Raw genomic sequence first — 24,834 nt, forward strand, 5'->3', positions numbered from 1 at the left:
TACATATATATTCATATGCCCATATACCCTCCAATATAGACATATATATGCAGGTATAATACATATACATTTCTATTCCCTTCAACTATTCTCATACTGAGAAAAGTTTCATAAGTTACAATTATCTTTTTTCCATGTAGGAATATAAATAGTTGATTTTGATAAGTTCCTTATGACTTCTTTTCTCTATTTACCTTCTCATGCTTCTCTTGCTTCTTGTATCTGAATGACAAATTTTCTATTCAACCCTGGTTTTTTCATCATGAATGCTTGAAAGTCCTATATTCCATCAAATGATCATATATTCCCCTGAAACATGATACTCAGTTTTGCTGGGTAGGTGATTCTTGGTTTTAATCCCAGTTTCTTTGACTTCCAGAATATCATATTCCAAGCCCTTCGATCCCTCAGTGTAGAATCTGCCAGAGCCTGTGTTATCCTGATTGTGTTTCCACATTATTCAAATTGTTTCTTCCTGGCTGCTTATAATATTTTCTCCTTGATCTGGGAATTCCGGAAACTGGCTATAATATTCCTAGGAGTTTTCTTTTTGTGATCTTTTTCAGGAAGTGATTGGTGGATTCTTTCAACCTGAATTTTGCCCTCTGGTTCTAAAACATCAGGGCTATTTTCCTTGAGAATTTCTTGAAGGATGATTTCTATGTTATTTTTTTGACCATGGCTTTCAGGTAGTTCAGTGATTTTTTTTTTTAAGCAATCGGGGTTAAGTAACTTGCTCAAGGTTACACGGCCAGGTGTTTCTGGGTGGGTGCTAAGTGTCTGAGCCCGGGATTCGATCTCCAGGTCTTCTCAACACTGGAGCCGGTGCTCTTACTCGCTGTGCTACCTGGCCGCCCCTAGTCCAGTGATTTTTAAATTATCTCTCTTGGATCTATTTTCCAGGTCACTGGTTTTTCCCATGAGATATTTCACATTGCCTTCTATTCTTTCATTTGTTTGGATCTGTTTTATAGTATCTTGATTTCTCACAGTCATTAGCTTCCATTTGCTCCAATCTAATTCTGAAGGAATGATTCTCTTCAGTGAGCTTTTGAGATTCTTTTTCCATCTGGCAAAATCAGCTTTTAAGGCACTCTTCTCCTCATTGCCTTTTAGAGCCTCTTTAACCATTTGAGTTAGTCTGTTTTTTAAGGTGTTATTTTCTTCAGTCAGGTTATTGATTCTCATTTCATAATTTTCTTGTGTCATTCTCATTTCTCTTCCCAATTTTTCCTCCACTCCTCTTATTTAGTTTTCAAAATCCTTCTTAAGCTCCTCCATGGCCTGTAACCAATTCATATTTTTCTTGGAAGCTTTTGGTGCAGTTGTTCTGACTTCCTTGTCTTCCTCCTTTTTGTCCCCAAAATAGGAGTCTAATGTTAGATTGCTTTGCTTCCTTTGCCTGCTCATGTTGCCACTCAATTACTTGACTTTTGAGCTTTTTGTCACAGTAAAATTCTGTTACCAGAAAGGGGAGCTTTGTCCCAAATTGCTGGTGTTTTCTCAGCTGCCATAGCTATTAGTTGGCTGCCCCCTCTGAAGCCTCCACATGCTCTGGTCACGCACCCCAAGACCTCCACCCTAGACAGTGATCCAGATCCAAGCAGATTAAAGAAAGAGCAATTACCCCTCACACTGAACACTTGGTCCCCCTACAATCTGCAGGCCAGGAGCTCTAAAGCAGCTACCTGGTGGCAGAGCCTCAGCTGCTTCTCGCTCTGAGGCCAAGGCTGGACCATACTCCTGGACTCCCTGTTCCTGCAAAGTCTACACTGACCTCTCACTTTGTCTTTGGCATCTATGGGCTGATAATTCTGGAAACCACCATAGCTGCTGGTGATCCAAAGTCCCTCTAGCCAGTGGCTGGTTGTGGCCGCCCTGAGGCTAAAACCTTGGTCTCACACGGGGCTGGGCTCAGCTCCCAGAATGCTGCACTGGCCCCTTCCTGCCGGCCTGCCAGGCTGTCTTCAGTGGGATATTAGCTTCTCTCTGTCATTTTGTGGATTCTGTAGCTCCAAAGTTTGTTTAGAGTAATTTTTTACATGAATTGGAGGAGGTGGAAGTGGGAGCCATGCTGAAGTCCTGTTTCTACTCTGCTATCTATTTGTACACTCTTTATTGATTGAGGAGATTATAATCTACTGTGACCTAGGGGAAGTGTATGGTTGTTTTCTGCTACCCCTTAGGGATATGTTGTGCTAGGGAGACCCTGGCCTGGGAACCCCTAATTGTATAAAAATGTGAGGGGGCATGTTATGTTATATACTGAATGCAATGATACATGCTCTGTGCCATGTTATATACTGAGCTTTATTATATATACTGAATGATATATTTTGTTTAAGGCTATGTAACCACCTTTGTAATAAGTTGTTATGTTGTTATGAATTGTGAATGCTTTAGTTTCTATCTTATTCAAGAAACTAAAGCATTCACAATTATACCTTGCAATTAGACACTTAAAATTATTCACAGCAGCAGCTCTCAGGTGTACTGCCTTGGTTGGCATTACATTTCCCCAGGGTCACAGAGCTAGTGTCTGAGGACAAATTTGAACTCAGGAAAATGAGTCTCCCTCACTCCAGGCCCAGCACTCTATCCACTGTGCCACCTAGCTGCCCATTTGAGGGTAGACAGAGTGCCATCTTGTGGCCAAACTTCATTACACATCTTTAGTTGGTTAAGGAACTGACTGGCCCCTGGAAACTGACCACTGCTGCTCTCTGTATTAGTAGAAAGTATGAGAAATGTGCTTGCTACAGAAAGAAAATATTCATTGTGAAACCAGGAAAGTTCTTGTCACATTCATTCTGATGGGTAAGTCCCTAATGGAGTATGCTTGCTCAGACAAATGCAAGACTTTTTATGCCTTGTTCCCAATTCAAATTTCCCCTCTTGCTCTCCATTGGCTAGACGCAATGTCCTGAACCGCCCACTTCATGTTCTCCTCCTTGATATGTTTTCCCTCAAACAGCTCATAAAACATGAGTACAAGCTTCTGACCTTTTGCTTAATCAGAAGCCTGGTTCTGCTGGGTCACAGCTCTGATTAGAACCAGTTACCTCTGACTTACATCCTGACATCACTCAAAGCTGGGAGCAGTTTTAATCCTATAGAAACAGAATTCCTTCTTTTGTTTCCCACAGTAACATAGAATTAATTCAGCTGGATAGTTTTAAAGCTGTACCTCTGAACCCTTTCCCCCCCTATATCCTTTCTTTGGATATCATAACTTGTCACTCTTCTCCCTAGACACCACTTCCCCAATATTTTAAACCCTCTCTTGTGACAATAAGAATAGTCCAATGGTTCTTTTATAGCAGAGGCAGCTAGTGGTACTGTGGACAGTCAGAAAGATTCAGTTCAGATTTGGCCTCAGATTCTTGTGACCCTGGTTAAGTCACTTAACTCTGTTTTCCTCAGTTTCCCAAACTGTAAAATGGTTATAGTAATAGCACTTACCTCACAGGGTTCTTGTGAGATAATATTTTTAAAGCACTTGGCACATGGTAGCTACTATAGAAATTCATCTTCCCTTCCCCCTATTCCCTTGAGACAGATGGGAGAAGAAAATGGGTTTCTGAAAAGATTATAGAAAGCTTTGATGTATAAAGAGTAGAAATGAGGAAGCACTGGTAGAATGAGCTGATATTTTCAGTGAAGTAGGTCATGAGCTGTGAAAAGGATTTGGGAGAGGAAGCAAGAGGGGGATTAAGAGAGAAAAAGCAAAGAAATGGGTAGTCCATGAGCAATGGAAGAAAGAAGGACTGCTGAGCTGTTAGGTTATGACAAAAGGTCTCCTGGCCTCCATAGGTCACTTAAGAGTTCAAGAGTTTCAGGGTTTAGGGTGAAACCTTCAGCTTGGTTGAAACCATTATTCCCCAGAAGCAAAGAGAATGGAAATGAGGGGTACAGGCCCCCTGGAAACCACACCTTGAACTCTCCTTGAATTTTCCCACTTGATTAGGTCTTCTGAAGCATTGACCCTTCCCAGTCAATTGACTGGCCTTTCATTGTGTCGTAGACCCAGTCTCCCAATTCTCTGTTGCCTAGTCCTCCATTGTCTGTTACCAAGGGGTTGGCTGAGCTACTTCCCACCCTTAAGCCTATCTGGACCTCATTCTCCCTTGGCCACTTGGTCCAGGTCCCTGGCACTGTTCTGTTACTTCCCAGTTATCCCAGCCTACTTGCCTCCCATTCAGATCCTCCCTAGACCCTTCTCCCAGTCACCCCAGACTACTTGGCCACTCCTAAATCCCTCCCATAGTCTTTCTGTATATGAGATCCATCTTAAGGTGCTCAGATTCAATCTGGCCAACTTGTATTAGCAATACAAATGCTTATATTCCTTAAGAGTCTGGCCAATATGACAGATTTTTAGAATCATACTCACCTTCTTTTAGTGTTCTAATATAATTTGTCTTTGGTTGAAAGAAAGCTTGGGTCAAATTCATTCAGGCAGGACCCATATGCTGCTATTTTAGGATCCCAGCATCCCTAAACCTCAACAGAACAACCTTCGTCACATTCTTTAAAAACTTCACCTAGGGGGCGGCTAGGTGGCACAGTGAGTAGAGTGCTGGCCTCAGAGTCAGGAGGACCTGAGTTCAGATCTGGGCTCAGACACTTAACACACACATAAAAAAAAAAAAAACCCTAGCTGTGTGACCTTGGGCAAGTTACTTAACCCCAATTGCCCTCCAAAATGCAAAAAAACCAAAAACCAAAAAAACTTCACCTAGTCTGTCATTATCAAAGAATCACAGATTCAGAGCTAAAAAGTACTTTAGAGGTCACTTAGTCCATTCCTCTCATTTTACAGAGGAGGAAACTGAGGCTCCAAAAGGTCACAGAGGTGCTAAGTGATGGGGCAAGCCCCATGTCCTCTGATGATAAAACCAGTACTCTCAACTGGACCATGCTATTTCTTTAAAGTGCACTGACTAGGGGGCGGCTAGGTGGTATAGTGAATAGAGCACCAGACCTGGAGTCAGGAGGACCTGAATTTAAATACAGCCTCAGACACTTAACACAAAAACTAGCCTTGTGACCTTGGGCAAGTCACTTAACCCCAATTGCCCTCCAAAAGCGAAAAACAAAAACAACAACCAAAAAAATAAAGTGAACTGACTAGTCCAAGGTCTTACAAGTAGATAAATGCCAATTTCAAACACTGTTTTCTTTTTAAATTAATTTTTTTATTTTTAGTTTTCAACATTTACTTCCATAAGATTTTGAGTTTTAAATTTTCTCCCCCTACCCCGCCTCCTCTCTCCCCAAGACAGCATGAAATCTGATACAGACTTTACATATACATTCATATTAATCATATTTTTCACATTAGTCATGTTGTAAAGAAGAATTAGAACCAATGGGAGGAATCATGAGAAAGAAGAAACAAAACAAAACAACAAAAAAAGAGAGCAAATAGTATGCTTCAGTCTGCATCCAGACTCCAAAATTCTTTCTCTGGATGTGGATAGCAGTCATGAGACTTTTGGACTTATCTTTGCATTGCTGAGGAGAGTTAAGTCTATCAAAGTCAGTCATTACACAATTGTGGCTGTTACTAATGTAAAATGTTCTCCTGGTTCTGCTCACTTCACTCAGCATCAGTTCATATAAGTCTTTCCAAGTTTTTCTGAAGTCCACCTGCTCATCATTTCTTATAGCATAATAGTATTCTATTATATTCATATGCCACAACTTGTCTAGCCATTTCCCAATTGATGGGCATCCCCTCAGTTTCCAGTTCTTGGCCACCACAAAAACAGCTACTATAAATATTTCTGTACATGTGTGTCCTTTTCCCATTTGTAGGATCTCTTTGGGGTTACAGCCCTAGAAATGGTATTGCTGGGTCAAAGTGTATGCACAGTTTTTATAGCCCTTTGGGCAAAGTTCCAAATTGCTCTCCAGAATGGTTGGATCAGTTCACAGCTCCACCAACAATGCATCTGTGTTCCAATTTTCCCACTTCTCCAACACTTATCATTTTCCTGTTTTGTTACATTAGCCAATCTGATAGGTGTGATGGGATACCTCAGAGTTTTTTTGATTTGTATTTCTCTCATCAATAGTGATTCAGAGCATTTTTTTTTTAAAGCAATTGGGGTTAAGTAACTTGCTCAAGGTTACACGGCCAGGTGTTTCTGGATGGGTGCTAATTGTCTGAGCCCAGATTTGATCCCCCAGGTCATCCAGACACTGGGGCCGGTGCTCTTACTTGCTGTGCTACCTGGCTGCCCTGAGAGCATTTTTCTTATGACTACAGATAGCTTTGATTTCTTCATCTGAAAACTACCTGGAACGCTTTTCTCTCGTAGAGGTTGAATTTCTTCCAGTTTTCTTCACTCAAGTGTCCTCAACTCCAAGTAATTGGAATTACTGTAATACTTATGTAAGGTGGCATGTTGGCTATGGTCAGTTCATCTGATGTAAAGGCTCCGCCAGAGGTGTTTGGATCGCCTAGTCTGGAGCCCTCTGGGTTCCCTACCACTTGGGTGGTCAAGCATCCTTTGATTGGCTACTCGCATTTTTAAAATTGACCAGTCTGAACTGATCACTTGTTCTGTTGCTCTCCTATCTGCTATGTGCAGCAGTGAAGATCCCGTTCACCTACAGTAAGGATGCAATGAACTGACATTCCTTCCCCTGCTCCCTCTTCCCCTGCCTCACAGAAGTGGTTCTGGGGGTATTTGTTTCTGTGTTATTGCTTTCCTCAGTTTTAGGGGCTGCAGGCTGTAATGGGAATGCAAATTTGGAAGATCTTCCCTGCCCCTAGGCTGGAGTGCACCTGGAGCCTGGGGTGGGAGGCTTGTTTTTCAGTAGATACTTCTTGATTGGCCAGCGAGTCAATAAGGTTGTTACATTCTCTGAGCCAGGAGAAGGCTATACAAGCCCTGATGTGTATCTTTGTTTTGGGACTCACTTTGAGGAGTGTTCTGTGATTTGATCTGAATTCTGGGAAGCCGTTGTTGAGAGTCCCCCGGCTTTGAAAAACCCAGATATGGAAACCCAGATGTTGACTGGGTATGGATGTAATGGTTGGACAGTTTGGAAAGCTGTCTACTTGATCTGTTAATGTCTTGATAATTCTGTCTGTATATTCTGAAGTTTGGGGTGCTGACCTTTTTCCCCTGAACGAGGTAAACAATACATATCTGACTGATTAAAGTAAGCTTGTTAACCCATTTTGAGTTGCTTTCTTTTAACAAAGCAGATCCAAGAACCTGTGTGAGCAGCAAACCCTGAGGACGCTTGGGGTGCTTGCTGCTACACAGGCAAACCCCACTGACTAACAGTTCAAATCATGGTGCCAGGATCACAGGCAGAATGGTACAACCAGCCAGCCCAGCATGGCAGCCCTGAGAAGCTGCCTGTGGTTCAAGAAGTGCCTATGATTCAAGTCTGAGCAGGGTTTTGTACTTGGAGCTGGAACTTTATGGGAACAGAGATAAACTATGGCCCTCATCTCCTTCCCCTCCTCAGAGACTGAAGTGGTACAGGAGGGGAGGGGGATTATGTCTCCCACATGCTCAGGTAGGGGTAGAGGGAGGACTAAGTTTGTATATTTGTGACTAAACCTAACATCCTTGAGTCTGATTGATAGGAGCTGGCTAGAGCAGGGATCCACAGAACTTTGTAGATCTCAGATTGAACCCAGTTTAACAAATCCAAATGACTCCATTCACTGGTATTGATTGTCATTGTTCTATCCCCTCATTCATAGCTTGACATTTATTGAGACCATACTATGGGCACAGATGATGGGGTACAGGCTCTGGGAAACCCCTTGAACTCTGATTGAAATTTGCCACTTGATAAGGCATTTGCCTGAGGCCATAAGCCTTTCATTATAGTTAGGCCCAAATCTCTTACTCTTACTGGCCTAGCCCTCCATTGTCCAGCTACTTCCCACCCTGGATCCTATCAAAATATCTATACCCAAATCTGTTACCCTTAAACTAGCCCAGGTCTCCATTGTAGTCTTCAGGTAGCCTCCAGCTATTTCCCACCCTTAATCTCATTACTGCAGTATGACCTCATTTGACTCCTCCTGAAGCCCCTCCCCAAATTCCTCCTCTAGATCACCCCTAGATCCCTCCCACAGTCTTTCTGTATATAAGATCCATCTTGCCTCCATGAAGAGGCTTGAGAGTAATCTAGCCCAGACTCACTCTGTGTCAGATGATTCTGGCCTGCTTGTCCAATACAAGTGTCACAGATCCCTAGACTCCTTAAGAGTCTACCCATTATGGCAAATCTTTAATAAACTTTGCTTTATTTGGGCTGAGAGAAGACTTGAGTAGAATTCATTCAGCAGGACCCGGCATGTTGGTAATTTAAGGTCTTGAGCACCCCTAATCTAAATCCTAAACCTCAACAAACAGATACTATACTATGTACAGTGAAGAATTCTTGACTGAAAGGAAATAGATTATTCTTTATTGAACTTAGATGCTGGGGGCACGAGGAGGTAGAAATTGTCAGAATACATACACGTGAAAAAATTTAAGAATAATTACACAACACAAAGGCAAATTAATATTATATTTTAATGTATATATAATGTATATTAATATAATATGTATAGAAATGGGAGAGAAATTAAGAACAATAGAGGGGCCCAATTAAATCACTTAAAGAGGGAGGGTGATGTAGTAGAATGTGCTCTGGACTTGGAATCAGAAAAGACTTGGATTTGAATCCTACCTCTGAGATTTACTTGTAGTGTGACCATAAGGAAGTCACTTAATTCTCCTGAAACTCAGTTTCTCCATCTGTAAAATGAGGACCATAATACTTATGATTCCTACCTGTCATAAAGGCACTGTTGACATGAGTGACTTTGTACTGAATTCAGAGCAGTAAAAAATGTATTCACGTAATTTGTGTAAGTCACTGCTTATAATAGGATTCTTGCAGTTTAAACCCAGTGACCCAAAAAACTGTTTGGGTGGGGGCTCTGCCCACCCTAAAACTGTTGCGGTTTCATGATGTGTTGTGGTGAAACTGTCTCAAAGAATTCAGTCAGACCACCTCTAATCCAAGTACAGGCATTTATCGAGATTGACGCCTCTCATGAAGTGGGCTAAATTCCAAGAGGAACCAGCAACTTGAAAGAAAGCAAGATGGGTTTCATATGGTAAAGATGCAATTACATAACAGAAGTTTACACAGAATAGAGGATATCATTAATATTAAAAAGGCAGGAGGAGTTTGTTAAGGGATTTAGGTAATGGAGGAGGGGTGGTTAAACATTCTGGTCATTCTGCCCTCCAACTGGCTAGCCATTGTGGTCCTGTCTTGGGCTAGATGGATGATGTGCTTGTGATTGAATACAAGAACACACCTGTTTCTGGGTCTGGGGTCAGTGACCAGGTAGATGCAGTAGCTAAGTTCCCATCACATGGACACACCTGCTGTTTCTATGGGAACTAAGAGTTCAGGGACGCACCTGTTGTTCCAGTGAGCAGTGAGGCATATATGGAGAAGTTAGGACATAGGGTGGAGTAGATAGGTGCAGTGGTCCTGCTGTTCAGTGGGGCCTATAATAAAGTTAGAATATTGGGGCTGGGAGCAGCTTTATTATGATTCCATCAGGATGATCCAACATATATGCTAAAGGATGTTTATCAGATGCCCCGTAACTAGAATTGTTTGCTGCAAGTTGCTGCCCAAATGTGTGTATCTTTGCCTTGGAGTGATGGCATCAATATATTAGCATATTACCATAATTAACCTTGGTCATTGATCATATATTATGTCAGCTGACATAATAGCCTGATGTAAAAACAGGTCATTCTCAGCCCAGTTTGCTACCCCCTGAATGAGATAGACAAGCCTGGCAGCTTATACTGAGGTCTCAGTCCCTGTAAGGGAATCAGGAAAGCCCCATAGAAAGGAACATGTGAGGAAGCCATAGTGTGGGCTCCCAAGAGGCTCATAGTACCACTTCTCCTGGCCCCTGGAGGACATTGCCTCACAGACTAGACCAAATGCTTTCCAGGTTACAGTCAGGGCTACCCATAGACTGCATCTTACTGCCAAGATAAATGATCTTATTCCTAACACTCAAGATTTCAATCTTACTCCATTCTGGGTAAAATTGCATTTTGGGTGGTGTAAATTGTGTTTGGCTAGTGATTTCCTAGGAAATTTCCTTTGTGTGTTATGGAGATATGTACACATACATATTTATATATGTGAATAAGTGATTAAGTAAAATAATTAAACATTAAAAAAAACTTATAAATGGGTATATTCCCTAGAAGTAAAGTGAATAAACCATATTAAACCAAATTCTTGGTAAAAATGATGGAGTATGGGCAAGACCAGATGTTAAATACTCTATAAAAAAGAGCTTCTTACATGTTTATTTAAACACAACCCAGTTATAAGAAATAGCAAGTTCCCCTTCCCCTTCTTCTTCCTTTCTTTGCTAACATATTCCTCTTTTTAACCTTCCCTTCTCTTTCTCCTGTTTAAGCCCTCAGAACAGAACCAATTCATACCCAAGACCTTTCTTTGTTTTCCTTATTTAACTCTCTTAGTAACCTTTGAAGTAATTATGGTTTCAATGCAACACTTTTCTTCTCCTATTAGGATATTAGCATTACATCATAATGCCTGGCCTAGTGGGTATTTAATAAATGTTTTTTGATGTATTGATTGATTAACCTCCTTCCAGTTGCTCAAATAAATTTATCATCATTTTGCCTTTAGGTGGAGCTATTGAGAAAACTCGATTCTGAAATTTTATTCTCTCAGAGATGTTTAAAATTAGATTTTAAATCAGTGAAATTTTTTCATAGCTGGATAAATAAATCAGAGTTATTCTTGCAGGGGAAAAAAACCCCCAAACTGCAGTCTATTAACAATGTTTAGTATGGAAAAATTGCTTGTTGGATTTTTAGGTTACATTAAAATGTTAAATTTGAAACTTTTGGGGGCAGGTAAGTGACAGTGAATAGAGCACTAGCCCTGGAGTCAGGAGGACCTGAGTTCAAATCTGGCCTCAGACACTTAACACTTACTAGCCATATGACCTTGGGCAAGTCACTTAACCCCGATTGCCCTCCCTCCCCCCCTCCAAAATATCAATCATTCAATCAATAAGTTTGAAAATTTTCAATCTAATATTTTAGAAGGAACTGACATCTTCATTATCAATATAGCTATCAGTAACAAAGGAAAACTATAGAGAGCTAATTCAGGAATGCATGTTAAGCTTGAAAATAAAAAATAAAATATTTTATCTAAACAAAAAATCTTAAGTTCTAGCATATTGCAACATTCTGGTTTCCCCTTTTACAATGTCAGCTTACATCTGCCTCCAGAAAAGGAACTCATGGAGTCTGAATGCACATCGAAGCATACTTCTTAAACTTTGTTTATTTATCTTGTTTTTTTATCTGTGTTCTCTTTTGCAACATAGTTAACATGGAAATGTTTTACATAACTGCACATGTATAATCTATATCAAAGTGCTTGCCTTCTCAAGGAAGGGGGCAAGGATGGAGGGATGGAAATTGGAACTCAAAAACTATAAAAATGAATGTTAAAAATTATTTTTGTGTATAATTAAGAAAAAATAAAATAAAAACATTCTTTTAAATAAAAATCAGCTTATCTTCCTGGGCTCAGGACCACAGCTTATAATTTTGTTAGTTCTTTCATTTATAATCCTACTGATGGGAGGAGCTGGAGCTTCCAAAATGTCTGAACCAAAACATTGTACAATATATAATGATTAGACAACTAAGACTCTCTCTCTCTCTTTTTTTTTTTAAAGCAATTGGGGTTAAGTAACTTGCTCAAGGTTACACGGCCAGTTATTTTGTGTGGGTGCCAAGTATCTGAGGCCAGAACCGATCCCAGGTCTCCTGAAGTGGGGGCCAGTGCTCTTACTCGATGTGCCACCTGGCCGCCCCAACAACTAAGACTCTTGAGGCAATTCTTGTCCCACACTTTCATTCCCTCTTTCTATTTCTAATTTACTCCCCCTCCCACTTTTCTCTGATTCTCTTTTTCTTCTATTTCTCCCTTCCCTTTTCCCCTTCTGTGATTCTTTAGGTCTTCTTTAGTCACTACACCTAGATCCATTTTTTTTTTTGTTATTAAAGAATTCTGAACTTAACAAACATCAAATAAAATGAACATTTTGTTTCTTTTTTCTTTCTTTTAAAAATTTATTTATTTACTTTTAGTTTGCAACATTCAGTTCCACAATCCCTTGAATTTGAAATTTTCTCCCCCTCCTCCTTCTTCCCTCTCCAGCCGCCATGGCAGCATACAATCAAAATGAACATTTTCATATTCAAAGCAAATAGGAAAAGATTGTATATGAAATTACCAATTCCTACTAAGTACAACTTGCTTTTTCTTTTGAGGATATTTTAAGCTCAACATGGCACTTTTAAACCTGTTGTGCCAGAGTTTCCTTCTGACTTTTCTTATATCCTCTTTTCTGAATTAAAAAAAAATGATTTAGTGACCTTTTCTTTGGTGACTTTATTGCTAGCTTCTCTATGTCCCTCAATTCTCTATATCACCCACCCCACTAGAAAAAAAAAAGCAAACCTCCACACTGGCCAAGTCCAAAAATATGTGACTTATTTATTACATACATTGAATCCATCACCTATGTCAGATAGAAGAGGCTTCATCATCATTCATATGTCCTCTTAAAATAACAATAAATCAAGCCCTGAACAATCAACATTAGAGAGCCCAGCATACCCCTGCTGTTATTGTATAATTTATTTTCCTAGTTCTGCTTACTTCATTCTCTATCAATTCATACAAATCTCAGATTTCTGTGAATTTGTCATTTCATCATTTCTTATAGGGCAATCATATTCCATTATATTCTTGTAACAACATTTGTTTAGACATGAACTAATTGATGACCATCCACTTAGTTTTTAATTCTTTGCTATAAAAATGGACTGGTATAAATATTATCTGTAGATATGGATCCTTTTCCTCTTTCTTTGATCTCTTTAAAATACGGGTCTAATAGTGCTATTAATGGATCAAAGAATATCCAGTTTAATGACTTTTTGAGTAGTTTCAAATTGCTTTCCAGAATGAATAGAAAGAGTTCATTCAATAGTGTACTAGTGTACTTGTCTACCTATAGAACCTCTAACAACTAACATTTTTTATTTTTTGCTTTCTTTATCAATATGATTGACATGATATGGAACCTCAAAGTGATTTTAATTTGCATTTTTCTTATTTTTAATAATTTGGATCATTTTTGAGAGGGCTATTGATAGCTTAGATTTCTTTCTTTTTAAACTACCTGCTTCTAAGCCTTTGATCATTCAATTATTGGGGAATGGCTCTTGTTCTCATATATTTGAATCAGTTTCATATATATCAGACCTTGGCATTAAGGATTACTTCCAATTATTTCTTTTCTTTTTAAAATAAATTTTTATTGATATTTTCTGTTTCTTATATCACCATAATATCCCATGTATCCCTTTTCCTCTACCTCCCTAGGAGTCATTCCATATAACAGATAGTATTTTTAGAGAGAATAAAAGTCAAAACAATCTGTTCTCTTTCTAATTTTAATTATATTGATTTGTTTATGCAAAAACTTTTTTTCCCATTTTTCAAATGCTTTATTAACTTCTGATTTACATCATTCATTTCTACCAGATTTTGAGTTACAAATTTTCTCCCCGTTTTTCCCCTACCCACTGCCCCCAAATAGCAGTCTCACAGGATATCTCCTCCTCCAATCTGCTCTCTCCCATATTTTTTTCCCATACCACTTTCGACTTTTCCAGTAGGCATGGTGGATCTCTATTCCCCAGTGCCTGTATATCTTATTTCCCAATTACATGTAAAATAGTATTAATAATAGTGTGTGTGTGCGTGTATATACATACATACATATATATATATGTATATATATATATATATATATATATATATATATATATATATATAACCATTTAATTTTAAAACTTTGAATTCCAGATTCATTCCCTTCCTCCCTTGTCACCCACTCTTACTGGGAAGATAAGCAGTTCAGTATAGGTTGTACATGTGTAGCTAATGCAAAACAACAACATTTCCCTCCCTCTTATCCCACTTCCCACTTGTTCTATTCTCTACTTTGATCCTGTCCCTTTTCAAAAGTGGATGCTTCCAACTTCCCTCCCCCCCAGCCTGGCCTCCCTTCCATCATCCCCCCTCTCATCTCCTTCCCTCTACTCTCCTGTAGGGTGAGATACCCTATTTAGAGTGTATTTCATTCCCTCCCCGAACCAAATTAAATGAGAATAAGGTTGACCCATTCCTTTTTGCCTTCCTATTCTTCCAATCCATTGTAACCATTTTCCTTTGCCTCTTCTTTATGAGATAGTTTACCCCATTCTGTCTCTCCTGATCTCCTCTCATTATATTCCTCTCTCACCTCTTAATTTAACCTTTTAAGTATCATCCCTTCCTATTTAAATTCGTCCTGTGCCCTCTACCTATGTATACCTGTAAACATATATACACACATTCACATATGTAGTCAAATGCCCATATACCCTCATATATAGACATATATATTTCTATTCCCTTCAACTATTTTCATGCTGAGAAAAGTTTCATCAGTTACAATTATTGTTTTTCCTTGTAGGAATGTTAATAGTTCAACTTTGATAAGTTCCTTATGATTTCTTTTCCCTGTTTACCTTCTCATGCTTCTCTTCCTCCTTGTATCTGAATGTCAAATTTTCTATTCAACAAGTCCTCTATTCCACTGAATGACCATATTTCCCCCTGAAACATGATACTCAGTTTTGCTGGGTGGGTGATTCTTGGTTTTAATCCCAGCTCCTTTGCCCTCTGCAATATCATACTCCAAGCCCTTTGATCCCTCAGTGTAGAAGCTGCCAGATCCTGGGTTATCATGATTGTGTTTCCACAATATTATAATTGTTTCTTCCTGGCTGCTTGTAATATTCTTTCCTTAATCTGGGAATTCTGGAACCTGGCTATAACATTCCTAGGAGTTTTCTTTTTGGAATTTTTTTCAGGAGGTGATCGGTGGATTCTTTCGACCTCTATTTTGCCCTCTGGTTCTAAAACATTAAGGCAGTTTCCTTTGAGAACTTCCTGGAGGATGATTTCTAGGTTCTTACTTTGATCATGGCTTTCAGGTAGTCCAATAATTTTTAAATGATCTCTCCTGGATCTATTTTCCAGGTCAGTGGTTTTTCCCATGAGATATTTCACATTGCCTTCTATTCTTTCATTTGTTTGGATCTGTTTAACAGCATCTTGATTTCTCATAAAGTCATTAGCTTCCATTTGCTCCAATCTAATTCTGAAGTAATGATTCTCCTCAGTGAGTTTTTGAGATTCTTTTTCCATCTGGCAAATTTGGTTTTTTAAGGCATTCTTCTCCTCATTGCCTTTTTGAGCCTCTTTTGCCATTTGAGTTAGTCTATTTTTTAAGGAGTGATTCCCTCAGTCAGGCTGTTGACTCTCATTTTGTAATTTTCTTGCATCATTCCCATTTCTCTTCCCAATTTTTCCTCCACTTCTCTTATCTGCTTCTTAAGGTCCTCTATGGCTTGTAACCAGCTCGTATTTTCCTTTGAAGCTTTTGGTGCAGGAGTTCTGACTTCACTGTCTTCCTCCCATTCCATGCTTTGCTCTTTTTTGTCCCCAAAATAGGAGTCTAATGTTGGAATCTTCTGTTTGCTTTGTTTCCTTTGCCTGTTCATGTCAACCCTTAGTCACCTGACCCCTGGGCTTTTTGCCACTGTAGGTCTCTGCCACCAGACAGGGGAGCTTTCATCCCAAACGCTGGGGTTTTCTTAGTTGCCGGAGGTATTAGATGGGTGCCCTCTCTGAGGCTTCCACACACTCTGGCAAACTGGACACACACCCCAGGACCTCCACCCTAGACTGCAATCCAGATCCAAGCAGGTTAAAGCAAGAGCTATTACCCCTCAGACTGGTTGTTGGTCCCCTTACACCCTGCAGGCCAGGACCTGAAGCTTCCACGTGGCGCTGGCTGTCTGTGCCAGGCATCTCAGCGGCTTCTTGCCCAGGGGGCAAAAGCCGATGTACTCCCACTTACTGAGTCCCAAAGTCCAGACTGCACTGACCTCTCACTTTGTCCTTCACATCTATGTGTTGATAATTCTGGAAAAGGCCATAGCTGCTGCTGATCGGGAGTCCCCCGCCCTAGGGCTAAAACCTCCAGGTCCAGTGGGCCTGGGCTTGGCTCCCAGAGTGCTGTGCTGGCCGATTCCTGCCAGCCTGCCGGGCTGTCCTCAGCACGAGGTTAGCTTCTCTGTGTCATTTTGTGGGTTCTGCAGCAACATCGTTTGTTCAGAGTCTTCTTTTTACATTGATTGGGGAAGGTGGAAGCCGGAGTCGCTCAGAGGTCCTGCTTCTACTCCTATGCGAAAACTTTTAAAATTGCATATAACAAAAATTTTTTATTTTTACTTAGAGGATCCTTTTCTATTTTTTGTTTGGTTATCAATTCTTACCTTATCCATAGTTGTCTAAGGATGGGGATCCATTGATTATTCCCACCCTCACTTAAATGCCATTACCTTTGTTAGGAACATTTCTTGATTACCTAGAACTAAGGAATTTGTATAAACAAGAAGCTATCCCATAATGGAGGAGAAAGTTCAAGGATCTCACTATGGTGAAGAAAGAATAGGGATATATCAGTAGTTGAACTGGAAAGAATTGGCAGCACAGGGACCACTGGAAAAAGGAGAAAAATAAAGTAGGATTAAGCTGTGACAGAAAATGGAGAGACTGAGGAGAGCCATGCCAATATAATAAAAACAACAATAAGGGGCGGCCAGGTAGCACAGAGAGTAAGAGAACCGGCTCCAGTGTCAGGATGACCTGGAGATCGAATCTCGGGCTCAGACACTTAGCACCCACCCAGAAACACCTGGCCGTGTAACCTTGAGCAAGTTACTTAATCCCAATTGCTTAGGGGTGGCCAGGTGGCTCAGCGAGTAAGAGCACTGGCTCCAGTGTCGGGATGACCTGGGGATCAAATCTGGGCTCAGATACTCAGCACCACACCCAGAAATAACTGGCCATGTAACCTTGAGCAAGTTACTTAACCCCGATTGCTTAAAAAAACAACAACAATATTACTTAAACTAATTTTCTTAGTTATTATACCAACCAAAATACCAAAAGATACCTTTATGCAGCTAGAAAAAAAAATAACAAAATTCATCTGGAGGAACAGAAGGTCAAGAATTCCAAGGGAAATAATGAAAAAAAAAATGAGGTCTTGAAGCACCAGATCTCAAACTACATTACAAAGCAGTAAACACCGAAACTATTTGGTATTTGTTAAAGAATAGACAGCTTGACCACTGTAACAGGTTAAGTAGACAACACACAGAAGAAAATGAACATAGAAGCATAATGTCCCATAAAATCAAAGACCCCAACTACTAGGGCAAAGATACATTGTTCAAAAAAAACTAAGAAAATTGGAAAGTAGTATGACAGAAATTTGGCACAGGTCAACATCTCATGACATATACAAAGTACATTTCAAATGGACATATGACTCAAATATCAAAAGTCATATCCCAAATAGATTAGAGGAGCATGGAAGGACATATCTAATTCTCTTTTAATTTCTCAGGCTAGATTTGAGAAGAAGCATGATCCAAAAATCTACCCTTGTTCTTATCCCACACTTTGTTCTTATAGTCAAATTTTCTAGATATGAGATGGGACAGAAGTGCCTTGATTTTCAGTCCCCCAAACAAACAAGAAAAACCCCAAACTAGTGATTTCAGCTTTCTGGTTGTTTGGATTAAGGAAATGTAAGAATTGCCTGCATTTTAATTAGGAAATTTTTGGCTAAAGTATTTTTACTTTAAAGAAGAGGCTTAAAGGATGTGAAGGATTTTAACAGGTAAAAAAAGAGGGGAGAGGATATTCTTGGTTATAGGATCATATAATTAAAACTGGAAGAGACCATAAGAAGTCATGTAGTACAATCCCCTCTTCTACATTTGAGAAATCTGAGGCACGGAAAGGGGGAAATGATTTGTCCAAGAACCTACAGGTGACAGAGGTGGAACTACATTGGAGAGAGTGAAGAGTCTAGACTGACAAAGGTAGAAGACAGGTGTTAGCAAGAAATAGGTGACTAATAAATCCATTAAAATGCATTTTCTCTACTTCTTTGATCTCTTCTGCATCAGTTAAAAAAAATCCAGCTACATTGCTTGCCTTTGCTTAATTCTTGAAAGTATTAAATAGAAAATAAAATACTTTTACAAGTTGTCTCTCTTTTCACACACTTTCTGGCTCATAAAATCTTTATGAACTCATGGGTGTGACACTGCTGAATTAGTTCTGCAAAAATACTGGCTCTTTAGATAACTCATATTTAACCACATGTATCCTACTGACTTAATCACAAATCTGTCATAGGACTATTCACTAACACAAATAATTGAAACAATACCATTTTCTCCACTGCATTTTTGCTGTATATGATGAAAACGAAATATATACTTTCACTGACTTGTTTTAAAATTCTTTTTGCTATTTTTATAAACTTAATATTGTTTTTCTAATTAATACGTATTTATTTTCTTTCTCTCCAACTCACCTCACCAGCACTGAACAATTAAAGAAAAAGAAAAGAAAACCCTCCTACCAAATCTGCATAGTCAAAGCAAAACAAATTTCTGCAATGGTCAAATCCAAAATATAGTCCTCATTCTTTAATTAAAACCATCATCACTCCTCTGGCAAGAGGTGGTTAGTAACATACTTCACCTTCCTTCCTCTGATCCTTTGTCATTGCATTGATCAGAGTTGTCAAATGTTACAAAGCTTTTCTTCTCTGTAATGTTGTCATTGTATAAATTGTTCTCCTGGTTCTGCTCACTTCACTCTGCATCATATAGAGGTCTTCCTATTTTCCTCTGAAACTATCTATTCCATCGGGGTTTTTTTTTATGGCACATAGTATTCCATTTATTCATATACTGTGTTGGCCATTCCTCAATAGGTGGGTACCTCCCCTATTCTTAATTTCCAGTTTTTGGGTAAGATGAAAAGAGCTCATATAAATGTTTTGCATTATATGGGTCCTTGTCCTCTTTATCATTTTAGGGTATATGTCCAGCAGTAGTATTGATGGGTCAAATGGCATACACACTTTAGTTACTTTAGGACATGGTTCCAAATGGCTTTCCAAAGTGACTGAACCAATTTATAGCCTCCCAACAATGCATTAATGTGCCTTTTTCCCTCCTAGTCTCACCAGTATTTGTCATTTTTCTGTTTTGTCATCTTTGTCGATTTCATGGGTGTGAAGTGGAACCTCAGAGATTCTCTAATTTACATTTCTCTAATTAGTAGTGATTTGGAGCATTTTTTCATATATTGTGATTTTTTACATGGGAATATTTATTAAATAGCAAATGAGATATAAACACATCCTTCTAGTAACTCTTCATTTCTACAAGTCTTTAGATAACAGTAAAATTTAAATTTGCCTGCTTTGAAAGGTACTCTAGTTTTCTTTGAATGAACAAAATTGCTTAACACCTTTTTATACTGTCATTTTATGTTAATAGTTTCATGCCAATTTTAGCTTTATCCTTCATAATCACTCAAAAATAATCTCACATCTATTCACTCAGGAAAAAGCAAGTGACTGAAAAATGCCTATTGTACTATGATATTCAGTGGGTTGGACAACCCACAGAGCTTATCATCAGTACAAATATTTTAAATGGATAATGAGATAGTCCCAAAGCTGAACAAGAGAAGGAGAGCAGAATGGATTGCCTTTAGTACACTTCACTATTCTTTTAATGACTTCAAATTTCTACTCCAAACAAAGGCTTACTTTTTAGCACCAATACTCTTCCAGTGATTCTACACAGCTAAAAGTCATGGAATGCTGTAATGTCAAGCAAAGTCAACTTAACAAGATTCAAAATACCAGCATAGCTGCTCTCCATTTTATTCAGTGACAAATTAAGAACAGAGAAAGTCAAAATATAGCATAATTCAAAATACAGTACAATACAAGGCAGTATATTCATTTAGTTAATCACAAAGCTCCTCTTCTCAAATGGAGATTAGTTTCCAAATCATAAGTAAAGTACATTCATTTGTTCAATCACAGAGCACAAAAAAGTCAAAAGATCCCCCCCCCTTGGATCACAACTTGAATCTACCCTAGAATTATAACAAGCTTAAGCACAGCATTTAATACCCAAAGAGAGGCCTTTTCTTCATCTTGACCCAAGGCAAGTTCTCAGCAATCTTTGTTCCTGGGGAGACAAAGCTTAGCAAGGCCACAAGATACATTGCTAGTGTCTTCATTAATTCATTCTCTGTCTGCAGAACAGTCCTAGGACCCCTGAAAACATTAGCAAAACCCTCTTCCAAGATTTCTGTAAACTACAACAAGAAAATTCTTCTTCAGGGCTTCTGAACCAACAGCAAGGTTCCAGGACCTCTGCAACAACAGCATTGGCCTTCACCAGTGGGCACAATTCACTCTCTGTCTGCAGAACAGTCTCAGGAGCTCTGAACCAACAGCAAGGTTCCAGGACTTCTGCAACAACAGGACTGTCTTTCACCAGTGGACAAATCTGGCAAAACAACATTAAAACAAAGTACCAGCGTAACAGCCAGGTCTCCTCAGTCCTTGGCAGCTCTGGGTGGCAGCTCTCAAAAGTCCTGTGCAATTCGAACTGGCCCTCAGCAATCCTCTCCATCTCTCTCTGCCTCCATGATGCTGCTTCCAAAAAATTCTTCTGCCTCTCTGCTTGTTTCTTTCTAAATTCACGTCACCAGCTCCTCCCAGTTCAGCCCTCTCTTTTCACATCAACAAGTCATCCCACAAGTGGGATTCACAAGTTCTGGGTTTTAACACAATCAATCCAAAAACCAAGCCAATACAGGGGATCTTTAAATTCCATTACTATTACAAATGCCAGTCTCTAAGAAATGAAGTTGAAGGGTGGCAGATAGTGGGTGTGAGTAGCAACATTATACATTACAAATGGGGAACTTATAGGAAAAAGGATGTAAAGGATGACATGAGAAAAATGTATGACCATAAAAAAATCCTTGATGAGAGTTAATGATGTCTAATGGAAAGCCCATGTACTCAATTGGTATTCATGCAATATCTAGAAATCTAAAGGAAAGCTCAACATATAAAAGTTGCAGAGTATGGAAGGACATACTCTGTAATTGTGCTGTAATTTCTGACTGTAAAGTTTATTCAACATTTAGTGAGTGCCTCTTTTGTACCAACTTCTGTATGTTAATAATGATGGTACAATATAGAATATGCCCTAATAGACGGTAGTTCAGAGAAGGGGGAGATTACTTGGGCTCAGGGGTTAGGGAAGACTTTTCCTGGAGCCCACAGCGGGGAGGAGCAGTTGGGCAGACTGAACTGGAAGTGGGTGTGAGGGCAGGGAGGAGACCTGGGTTGAGACCTGCACCATTTCAGGGAATACCCATATCAATAAGATCACAGACAAATGAAATTTCTTTAAAAGGTTTAAACGCTTCTAAACAAATTAAAAAGGCTGTAGGATTTATGTGATCCATGTTGTCTGTGAACTATGTTCTTAGTTCTCCCAGTTTAAGTACTCTTGCAAAATATCTTGATCATAACAGAGCTCCCACCAAATGAGAAGTGTGAAGACTATAAAAATTTACTCTAATTCTGTAACTTCTGGTATTTTTCCTTTAAAATGATTCATCTTATTTCAAAAGATATAATGAAATTTGGGTTATCATTGGAATTTTTATCCTTCATGACTATTGGAAAATGTACTGCAAAACATTTTGCTTCCCTCCCCCCCCAATAAACTCTGTTTTCTGTAAAGATTAGTCCAGTTATCACAAATAAATCCAGATGCAAAGATGTCCTTGGACTGTGATCAACTGTGTTCATTCTGGATGTGTTTGAATAGCTGAGTTAATGAGTATTATAAGAAAACTAAAGGTTTGCTTTGAAACAAAAGAATGGTTCTAGAGCTTGTGCAATAAATAAGAAATTCATCTCAGAAAAGTACCGACATTGTAAAGTGCAACTTTAAGCACTATTGCCTAACATAAATAGCATAGCTGTAGGGTGCTGGGAACAATAGCAGCTAATAGATCAGTTAAGTATGTATCAAAAGAAATGTGATTGTCTTTTTTTGAAGCTCAAGAGAACTGAGTTCTAATACCTAAGCTGGCAATAAACTGCAAAAATAAATTGTACCTTTCTCTTAGAAAAATAGGATTATAGTAAATGAGGGTGTCATACAGATCAGGACTGGACAATATAACTCTACAACTGTGACCAAAAACCTGAGAAGCTGCCAGTGTTCCTGCTTCAGCTGGTTGTATCCTTCTTCCCAAATTACCTGCTTTCTATTTCTTCTAATTTATTCAGTTAATATTCTGTATATGCTTATACACATACTTGTCTTCGCCACTAAAATGTAAGCTCTTTCTGATTAGAGATTGTTTCATAATTGGCATTTGTATGCCCAGAGCCTTGCAAGGGTGCCTGGAAAATAGTAAGTACTTGACAAATATTTGTCAATCAATTGTAATTGACTGAAAGAAGTATATGCAAGAGTTATTCTTGGAACTGCATGGCTAATGAAGGGTCAGGGTGGCAGAGGCATTAGAGGTCAATGCCTGTAATTAGAGGTCAAAGGGATTCCTCAATGACTCCAGAGTAGATTTTGGAGGGCATCCTTCCAGAAGAAAAGGAGAATATCATTCCTTTTTTTCCCCTATGACTATGGTGCTGTAATTTCTGACTGTAAAGTTTATTCAACATTTAGTGAGTGCCTCTTTTGTACCAACTTCTGTATGTTAATAATGATGGTACAATATAGAATATGCCCTAATAGACGGTAGTTCAGAGAAGGGGGAGATTACTTGGGCTCAGGGGTTAGGGAAGGCTTTTCCCGGAGCCCACAGCGGGGAGGAGCAGTTGGGCAGACTGAACTGGAAGTGGGTGTGAGGGCAGGGAGGAGCAAGGGGTGACATTCTTCCAGCAGCGCAGCCTGTGCAGAGTGCCGAGTATGCAAGGGGCCACGGCGGAAGGTACAGGTAGAAAGCTAGGTTGGAACAAACTACTGCAGGCTTCATTCAGCAGGTCATAGGGAGCCATTTCTTGTTTTTGAGCATGACTAGATTAATTTAACAGCAGGGTAGATTGCAAGAGACTGGAGGCTTAAAGGCCGTGGGTAGGTCCCTCAACCCGAGTCTCGGTACTTCATCCGTAGGATGGGGCTACTGGTCAGTTTCGCAGCCAGCCTCCCAGCTGTTATCTTCTCCTCCCCCCCACCCCTGAAACATGGCAGAAGGCCGAACTCTTCCTGTTTTGCATTAAAGCTGCCTTTTCCATTCGCGCCAGGCTGCCGGGGGTGAGCTTCTCCACATCAGTCCTTTCCATTCTTTTTGGGGGAGAATCTCTCTGCCTTTCTCACTGAGCAGCGGCGGGAGTGGGCGTCGGGTGCAGGCAGTCGCCGTGCATTTATTAGGCGCCTCTGCTATACCAGCACTACAGACAGAGGACGCGGACGGGAAGGGCGGGGCACGTCTCCCCTGTGGTCGCCTCCCTGGGGGGGATGGGCTAACGCAAACTGCCTGCTTCTGCTAAGGTGGAAAATGACAGGTACCGTCACGACAGTCGTGACAGGAGGCCTGGTCGGGACGAATTGCGGGGTCCCTAGGAAATCATTGCACCGTCTCTACAAGGCCTCGAACCGTCGTCTTGGGAGCGGATTTTCGGTAACGAGCTGACGTCATAAACGGCTCGCGCGTCTCTCTCCTAGAGCTCGCCCCCGGTCTTACCCAGGGCCGGTTTTTTTTTTTTTAAGATTCTTAACAAGACTAGGAAGTTCCGTTGCCCTCGCGCCCGATTTACAAGGGGAGGTGATGTAAATAAAAATAAAAACCGGGGGAAAGAGCGATCCACGAGCAAGGTTCGAGTGGCTTCCAACCGGCGCTGCTGCGCAGGCGCGCAGACCGCTCTGCGGCGAGCGCAGAGACCCAGATGGGCCGTGCGCGCGGAGATCCGCGCGGCTTCCGGCGCGGACCGTTGGAGGGGGAGGGGCGTCGGCTCGCCCCCGAGGCCCGGCGGCGCGCACGGAGACCCTGCGGCTGCTAGCGCGGGGCCGCTCCGGCCTTCCGCGCCGAGGGCCCTCTCCCCTCCCCCCCAAACCCTCCAACGGTACTCGAAGCGGCGCATGGAGGCAAATACCACCCTCCGAGGGTAGTAGGGCCCCGTTCCGCCACGGGCGCGGGCCGTCGCCAGCACGGCCAGAAGCTCCCCTCAGCTCTGGAGCCGGAGGTGAGGCCGGCGGTTCGACTAGGCCCCTGCGCCTCGCCTGGCCTGGGTGGTCGAGGGGCGTCCTACCCGCGGCCCCTTTTTTCTGGGGCTCCGCGGCGTCCCACTCGGGGGCATGAGGGAGGGGGGGCGAAAGGGCGGGTCTGCAGCCCCTGGCGGGAAGGTAGAGGAAGAAGCGGATGGCGGTGAGGAGGGGTCTCCGTATCCGGGGGCAAAGGTAACCGGAAGTCGGGGCCGGCGGGTGGGCGGGCCCTGCGGCCCGGCGGGTGGGCGGTGCGAGCAGGTGCCGGTTCTCCTCCCAGTCGGAACTGGGGCTCGGGCCGCCGGGCCGGCCCAGCCCGCCGGCTGACTCAGCCTTTCCTCTCTTGGTTGGTCATGTTCGGACACGTCAGGAGGCGGCGGTCCTAGGGAGCTAAGCCCCGACTTGTCTCCCGGCTGCGGGTATTTAAAGCCGAGCTGAGCCT

At 40.9% G+C, this 24,834-nt stretch overlaps 1 protein-coding gene across 8 annotated transcripts in view; it reads left to right on the top strand.

Annotated features, from left to right (window-relative positions):
- The first annotated feature begins 23,066 nt into the window (after positions 1-23,066).
- Positions 23,067-24,834, top strand: part of MDM2 (MDM2 proto-oncogene) — a 31,305-nt gene continuing 29,537 nt past the window's right edge. For 2 of the 8 annotated variants that reach the window (XM_069081118.1, XM_069081119.1), the window contains exon 1: positions 24,159-24,373. Coding sequence is in view for 2 of the 8 variants with exons in the window: in XM_069081105.1 (XP_068937206.1) it covers positions 24,550-24,587 (38 nt within the window). In the remaining 6 variants the exon portion in view is untranslated. Of the gene's footprint in view, positions 23,128-24,158; positions 24,374-24,426; positions 24,588-24,834 lie in introns of those variants that run through there. The other 6 variants (XM_069081105.1, XM_069081108.1, XM_069081126.1 and 3 more) reach the window with 5 other exon arrangements.

This window comes from Petaurus breviceps, unplaced genomic scaffold (assembly GCF_028583685.1).
Source record: "Petaurus breviceps papuanus isolate PSGF00001 unplaced genomic scaffold, PetGlider_PUasm1.0 154, whole genome shotgun sequence".
Classification (NCBI taxonomy): domain Eukaryota; kingdom Metazoa; phylum Chordata; class Mammalia; order Diprotodontia; family Petauridae; genus Petaurus; species Petaurus breviceps.